We start from the raw sequence: 8,235 nt of genomic DNA on the forward strand, positions 1-8,235 counted from the left end.
AAAAAAAAAAAAAAAATTACTTATTTTAAAAGTTTTCATTCTTGTCTTAGAGATGTAGCTCAGTAGTAGAGTGCTTTTCTAGATAATGCAATGCCTTGGTTTTCATTCCAAGCACTTAAATCAAAAAATCCACATCCTTTTGGATGGCAAAATGTGTAAGTGTTTGTAGGTTTGTTTTTTATGGAAGACTGTGTTCCCTAGAAAAGTGGCATAGTCATTTTCCTGCTCTTAAGTCATCCTTATCCACCTACAGAAAACCCTGAAGACCAAATTGTTGACCCCAGTCTAATGGAAGGCTTGTTCTCTGCATGGTCTTTTTTCAACATGTGCCTTTCCCCTTGAGTAGGTTATAAGATTGGCAAACCCCGCCTCATCTCACACCTAGAGCAAGAAGAGGATCTGAGAATGGAAGAGAGAGGTGTTCAGCAGGGTCCTTCTCCAGGTGAGTGAGCACTAGGCACAAAGGGGTAATTGGCTGTCAGTGATTTGAGTAGCGGTATACATTGCTACTTTCCTGTTTCTGTTATAAGATAACCTTGATGTGTATTTAGCTCACATTTATATTAGGTCAAATGGATTGGTGCAAATCCTGGTATAGGATGTGTCATAACATAGTAGGTTGCATTTGTATGGTAGGTAGAAAGTAACTTAAGGAAGAAAGAGTTTATTTAGTCACACTTTCAAGCTAAAATCCATCATAGCAGGAAAGACCTGGCAACAGGAAGGTGAAGTGACTGATAACTTGGTATGTGTCCTCCTGATGTAGAGAGAGAGATACAAATGCTGTACTCAGCTCACTTGTCCTTTATATTCAGTATATGCCTTCATCTTCACCTAGTCCATGGGATGCTGCAGCCCACGTTTAGGATGGGTTTCCTGGGTCTAACATGGCCTTTGTAGGGGTGGAATGACATGGTTTCTGCCCCTGGAACAGGGTCCACAGGACATAGGCCTCCACAAGTGTCAATGTCTGCAGTGGTTGTAATAATAATTTGTATAATAATATACATATTTTCACATTCCCTCAAGGGTGTCCTTTCTGTTAACGTTAATGACTCCATGATGATCAGAGACAACATGAGGACCAGGAGATGAAGGTGTGGTTAATGTCTCAGCAAAATGGTAAATGCTAGGATCTTCAGGACAGCCCTTAAGGCTATGGGAAAGAGCTCTAAATACAAGAGTTTGAAAATATATTATTTCTCAACAATGCAAAAAATAAGACTGCAATATAAATTATATGAGGGGCTTCATGAATCTAAAGGAACAAAGGCAGCTATACTATGAGCCAGCTTGTCAGAAAGATATAAAACAGGCAGATTCCTGAGTTCAAGGTTAGCCTAGAATAACAAGGCTAGGTCCAACTGTGGTAGAAATAGTAATTTCAGGGCAGGTTCCCATACAACTAGCTTATAGTCAGTGCATAACAAAGGCAGACTGATCTCTGAATTCTTTTCAATGTCAAGAAAAATACTGTGTTCATGCTGTCTCCTAAGAATCAAAGGACTAGGGTCATGGGATGCTGATTCATAAGGTAATCAAAAAGAAAACCTGGAGTAAATGACTGGATAGATATGTAAAATAAAAGACTGGACCTGTATTTTGCAGGAGATGAGCTGTCCAGAGAATTTTTTAGGATAGAACTGAGCAGGTTCTGCTCACACACAAGCAGGACATCAATGGAAATATCTCTTAAAATAGCAAGCAAGCAGAATATAGGCAGAGAAATCTCCAGAGAGAAAGCAGAGTGGAAAAGGTGTATCAAGCAGAACACAGGTCATCAGCAGGGATGCATGATTTGACTTCGAGTCATTCTTTTCATCTCTCCTAGACACCCCTTCTATCAGAAGCCTTCTTCAAGCTGAGGTTGGTCCTTGGCACCTCACAAAAAGTCCCCTTTAAAAGTTCTGCCACGTCAGTGTCACTGGACCAACTCTTTACTATGTGGATTCTTGAATAAATACATTCAGAACATTAATATGGAACTATATCTGATGAGAACTAGGAAATGAAATGTTCTTTGTCTTACTATCCATCTGCTTCAAAAACCTTTTAATCAGTAGATTTCATCTCTGTGTTCCTTTAGCTTAAATTTGGCATCTACCATCATTTTATTCATTTATATGTTCTTTTTGCTTTGCCTTTTCTCATGTATCATGAGAATTTACAAAGAAGTTAACTTTTCATTCCTATCACCTTCGTTTCTTTTGAATGTGTCAAATTTTCCAGTTTTTTCTTTCAGATTGGGGAACTACATCAAAAATCGAATGGTCTATTCTTATGGAAGATATTTTTGGAAAGGATACATCTGATGATGTAAGATTGGTAAGATTTCCTTAGGCTAAATCTGTCTTCTGCTTTGGAATGCAGCTACTAGTTAGCTCCCTCCAGGGCCAGTCAAGTGACATAGTCAAGAGGAAACAGGAGTTCCACAAGTGCTAAGTTACAGTTACTCCTTGGTATCTGCATTCCAATGCGTTGGACTCAGTGAGCTCCCTGCAGATACCAAAATCTAAGAGTGCTTAGTTTCCTTATATAAAATGCCACTTTGTATTGTCTGCATAGAACCTGTACATATCTTTCTATATGTACTACATTATCATCATGTTGCCTGTAATATATAGTATAGTGTGATATATGAAATGTGTAAATAACTTTTTTATTGTATTGTCTACATAATAATGAAAAAAGATTGCATATGCTTGCCATAGATAAAGCTATTTTGTCTTTAAATTGTTTGTGTCTGAGATTGCTGAAATCTTGATATGGAACCTATTGACCTCCACTGTATCATGAATTTGGGCAGGATCCCAGTCCTAGACATTCTCCTTTAGAGTTCAGATAAGTAAATATTTCTATAATGCATGGCAGGGCTTAATTTAGTATTAAACAGTGAACAAAGCTGTATGCAAAAAAGCACTGTAGCATAGTACACATGGATCCTTACACCACAACAGCCAATATTCTGCTTTTACTTTATTTTTAACTGGGCAGAAGCTTGTATAACCCAGCCTAGCCTGGTACTCCAAAGTTTGTGCTTTGCTTTAGCCTTCTGAATTGGTATTACAAGTACCTGCAACCACCTCAAGCCTCCTTTTCTCTTGATGAAGCTCATATGAAACAGGAACAATGATATCATAGTTTGGGTTTGTTGCTGCTTTATAAAACACCATGAGCAAAAGTAATTTGGGAAGGAAAGGTTTTATTTGGCTTACACTTCTACATCCATAGTCTTTTCTGAGGTAAGTCAGGACAGGAACTCAAACAGGGTGGGAACCTGGAGGCAGGTACTCATGGGAGAGGCCATAGAGGGCTTCTACTTATTGGCCTCCTCAGTCTGCTTTCTTATAGGCCCACCAGCCCAGGGATGGCCCCATCTACAATGGGCTATCCCCTCCGTCCATCAATCACCAATTAAGAAAATGTACTATAGGCTTGCCTACAGCCTGGTCTTATTTTGTTAATTGAGTTTCTCTCTAAGATGAATTTAGCTTGTATCACTTGTCAGTTGTCATAAAACTATTCAGCACAGTTACAGTAATGTGTTTCTATTGGTGCTAATTTATTCAGAGGTAAGATTTAAAGAAGCTGGGCTATATACTAATGTTAAAGCCCATTGTTGTACATTTATCAGGCCTTCCTTTCAACTACCAGCACCAAAAACAAAATGAAATAAGGGGTGTTATAAATGTCAAAGTTAGCTCTCATCTCTTACCCAACAGGAAACATCTCATCTTTTGGAGACATCATCTGAATTCACCGATTTGTTTGAAGTCTTTGATATTGGCCCTCACCTTACTCAGCCAGTAGGCAGGCCCACAAACAAGAGACCTTATCAGAACTGTGGAGCTGCTTTCAGGACTCAGCATATGAGCATAAATAATGGGAGAAAACTGCATGAATGTTACCAGTGCCAGAAAGCCTTCACCACCAGTGCTTCTCTTACAAGGCACCATAGAATTCACACTGGGGAGAAGCCTTATGAGTGCAGCAGCTGTGGAAAAGCCTTCAATGACCCCTCAGCTCTAAGGAGCCACACAAGAATTCACCTGAAAAAAAAGCCCTTCGACTGTAGTCAGTGTGCTAATGCCTTCCGGACCTTCTCTGCTCTGAAGATACACATGCGAGTTCACACTGGTGAAAGACCCTACAAATGTGATGAGTGTGGCAAAGCCTATGGCAGGAGCTGCCATCTCATTGCCCACAAGCGAACACATACTGGAGAAAGGCCCTATGAGTGCCAGGACTGTGGAAAAACCTTCCAGCACCCCTCCCACCTGAAGGAACACGTCCGAAACCATACTGGGGAAAAGCCTTATGAGTGTACACAGTGTGGCAAAACCTTCCGATGGAAGTCCAACTTCAATCTGCATAAGAAGAACCACATGGTGGAAAAAACCTATGAGTGCAAAGAATGTGGGAAATCCTTCAGTGACCTCCTATCAAGAAGGAAACACATGAGGATTCATATTGTAAAGAAACCAGCCGAGTGTCGTCAGTGTGGGAAAACCTTTCGAAACCAGTCCATCCTGAAAACACACATGAACTCTCACACTGGGGAGAAACCTTATGGCTGTGAACTCTGTGGCAAAGCCTTCAGTGCTAGTTCCAACCTCACTGCACACAGGAAGATTCACACTCAAGAGAGACGCTATGAATGTACTTCTTGTGGGAAGGTCTTTGGTGATTACCTCTCACGAAGGAGGCACATGAGCATCCATCTTGTCAAGAAGCGGGTGGATTGTAGGCAGTGTGGAAAAGCCTTCAGGAACCAATCCACTCTGAAGACACACATGAGAAGCCACACAGGTGAGAAGCCATACGAGTGTGACCATTGTGGAAAAGCTTTCAGCATAGGATCCAACCTTAATGTACATCGGAGGATCCATACTGGGGAAAAGCCTTATGAATGTCTTATTTGTGGAAAAGCCTTCAGTGACCATTCATCCCTTAGGAGTCATGTGAAAACCCACCGGGGGAGAAGCTCTTTACACCATCTGTGTGGGAAGGGGTTCAGTGAATACTCAGATGCAGAGGAAACCTGGCAAACATAAGTAGTCAAAAATCTTTCATAACCTCTCCACATAGAGAATGCAAAAGATCTCATGGAACTTCAGAGTAATCCAGTTTGTAGAAAGATTGGGAAGACCTAACTTGTTATTCAGCAATTGGAATCTCTAGGAGGACCTAGGGACTGGGAAAAATTTGTATTGAGTAGCAAGAAACTTTCAACATACATCATGCTCCCAAACACACAAGAACTTAGGCAGAGGGTCTTCAGCCTGGGCATTTACTGTTAAAGTCAGCAACATTTTGTGAGCACATCAAAATGAATCCTATCAATACAGTGATTAGGAAAATCTTTCCTCATCTCACATTTGTTCCTCCTGAAAAAAATCAGAGTAAAGAAAAAAAAAATCTCAGAAGTAAGAAACATGGAAAAATGCATTTAAAAGTGGATAGCAAACTGGCCAGTTCTTTGTTGGTGTTGGCTCACAAGCCAAGATGCTGCTTCTTTTTAAAAAGAAAAATCTGGCAGAGGCAGTACATGGTACTCAAATTCTAGTATACATGCTGTTTATAAAAATCTTCTTTTAAAGTTTTGGTCAGTAGCATTGTCTTTCAACCTGGAGCAGTTATGCTTTCCATACTGGGGAAATTGTTATTCAGCAATTGGAATCTCTAGGAGAACCTAGGGACTGGGAAAAATTTGTATTGAGTAGCAAGAAACTTTCAACATACATCATGCTCCCAAACACACAAGAACTTAGGCAGAGGGTCTTCAGCCTAGGCATTTACTGTTAAAGTCAGCAACATTTTGTGAGCACATCAAAGTGAATCCTATCAATACAGTGATTAGGAAAATCTTTCCTCATCTCACATTTGTCAGTGTCTGGGAAGGTTTTGCTTTTGAGAATGGAGGGAGATGTGCTACTGACATAGAAAGATAACATCACAGATACTATAAAATAGCCTATGATATAAAGAAGTCTTCTACAGCAAGGAATTATGTGTACTACTCTAAAAGTACTGAGTTTGAGAATAATCTCATTCATTCAATGTTTATTGGGATTCCTGTGAACACTCACATTAGAAATGTTTTACAGCTTTTTAAAAGAAAAACTACAATGCATTTCTCTCTGAAAATGTCTGAAAACTTACACTGCTGATAAATCTCTATGAAAATAATTTCAGCCACAGTCCCCTGGTGTATGAATGTGGGGTTGTATTTACAAAACTTTTTTGATGACAACTGACTCAAGATCTTTAGTTTTCTTGATTTTTTTTTTTTTTTAGGGTTATGGTTCTCTGAATAACTCTTATTCCTCATCATAAATAATTGAATATAGTATTTTTTTTATTATAGCTTTGCAAATTATATCTTTATTTCACTTTAGTAACCTTATCCTGAGCCGTGTCTTATTTAGAATTGTGTGATGGTTTGTACTGGGTAACATGGGTATTTTTGAGTACGTGTCATATGCATTGTGGTCAAAGCATGAAGCTTCCTAGCAGATCCTTCAACTGGTTTTGGCTTTCTTCCCAAAAGAATAACAAAGACCTATAGGATTCCCCATATCTATTTAAACTTCTATAGCAGAAGAGTCACTGTTTTATCTGATTATCAAATAGTGCCACTATAAGAAATCATTTTCAGTTTTTCATGCAACTTTTATTCTTTACATGCCATGACTCTGGCCATTGACTTATAAACAGAGATACGTGTGTGGCATTCTGAGAAAAGCTCTTGGAAAATTGTCTGATTTTTGTTTTTTTATTCATTTTGTGACCCTGAAGATGAAAACCACAGTCTAAAGAGGACAGAATAGAGAAGTCCGAGTGATCCTAGTCTGTATTGTGGCTTCTGAAAGAGTTTACATTGATAATTTATTGAGTAGACTTTCTGTTCCCTGAGAAAACAGTAAAATTGATTACAAGTTTACAGTGGGACTGATATTTGTTTCCCTGTTTGCTTTATTGGTTGAAAGTGAGTTTCTTCTCCTGTTGGACGCTGTCCAAAACTGATAGACCCCTTTCTCTGAAAAGCTAATCACTGCTAACTTTATGTACAGGTTTAGTGAGTATCATATTAGACACAGTTTTATAAGTACTTTAAATCAAGTATTCATGTGACATTTTAAGTTGATGTGTTGTGCTTTTGGCAGCCATACGTAGATACACTCCAGGTTACTGTAGGAGTGCATCCCAATAAACCCATCATTAGTCAGAAACAGAGTTACAACCGCAGTCCATCCTAAGACTTCTGGTATGTTTGTGCCTGGGGATGGAGGCCAGAATATCTCTGATACCACGTGGACATGAATCCACACTATGCTTTTGGGCTCAGAATACAAGCACGTATACATAGCAACACAATGATAAAAGCTCTGAGGAAAGGCAATGTAAGGGTTTACATCTAAAGATCTAGGATGTTAGATCTCTGCTATGGGTAGTTAGTAGATATGCCTGGCTGGCTTGCCTTTTCAGGAAACAGGGTTACACATAAGTCCTCAGCAAATAACTGCGTTTCAGCTTCATAGTTTTTTTGCCCCTGCCCCCACCACCAAAACAAACAAAAACCAAGCTTCAGTTTAAGCAATGTCTGGTCTTTCAATTTTGCATCACCAGCTGTTTTGATTTCCAAATAAAAGCCAATTTTAAATGAGTTTAGTGGGCATCTCAAATAAATATGCAAACCTTTCAGACAAATTCTAACCTTGGACCTTGATAATTATCTCCACTAAAATGGTCATTATTAAAATATGATAGGAAGAAATAGCAGACTTGGGTTCTTTTTGTGAATTAATCTGGTCTCTATCAAAGAACTGTGCAAGAATATCATTCACCATTTTCATAACAGAGGTGGGGGCACAGTCATCTCACTAGAAATGAAAGACAAGCAAGTGCTCGCAGTTCATGTCCTTCAGTTAGTAGAGCACTTGGGCTACTGTGTGGTGGACACACTTAACACCACTCTGAGAATTCTCTTGTCTGGAGTGCCTTTATATCCTCTTCTCCACTGAACATTCTACCACAGTTCTTGACTACATGTATCTGGGTAAACAATTTTATCTCCCTGTGTGAAAGTGCTGACTATTTAGTGACCTTCAGTCAAAAGTTTACCTAAGCTCATTAGTGAAAGAATTACTTAGTGAAAGAATTACTGTCACTTACTGGTTCTTGCCTAATGTTATAGAAAAGAATGCATATCCCAGAGGCTTGACTTAATGGAAG

General features: G+C 39.2%; 1 protein-coding gene across 1 annotated transcript in view; it reads left to right on the forward strand.

Annotated features, from left to right (window-relative positions):
- Positions 1 to 7,777, forward strand: part of LOC116072230 (zinc finger protein 317-like) — a 23,208-nt gene extending 15,431 nt beyond the window's left edge. Inside the window, 4 exon segments of the mRNA XM_031343574.1 lie at positions 347 to 442; positions 2,243 to 2,325; positions 3,723 to 4,971; positions 4,974 to 7,777. Coding sequence (XP_031199434.1) covers positions 347 to 442; positions 2,243 to 2,325; positions 3,723 to 4,971; positions 4,974 to 5,020 — 1,475 coding nt within the window. The 3' untranslated portion in view covers positions 5,021 to 7,777.
- The last annotated feature ends 458 nt before the right edge of the window (positions 7,778 to 8,235 follow it).

The sequence above is a fragment of the Mastomys coucha genome, unplaced genomic scaffold (genome assembly GCF_008632895.1).
Source record: "Mastomys coucha isolate ucsf_1 unplaced genomic scaffold, UCSF_Mcou_1 pScaffold23, whole genome shotgun sequence".
Classification (NCBI taxonomy): domain Eukaryota; kingdom Metazoa; phylum Chordata; class Mammalia; order Rodentia; family Muridae; genus Mastomys; species Mastomys coucha.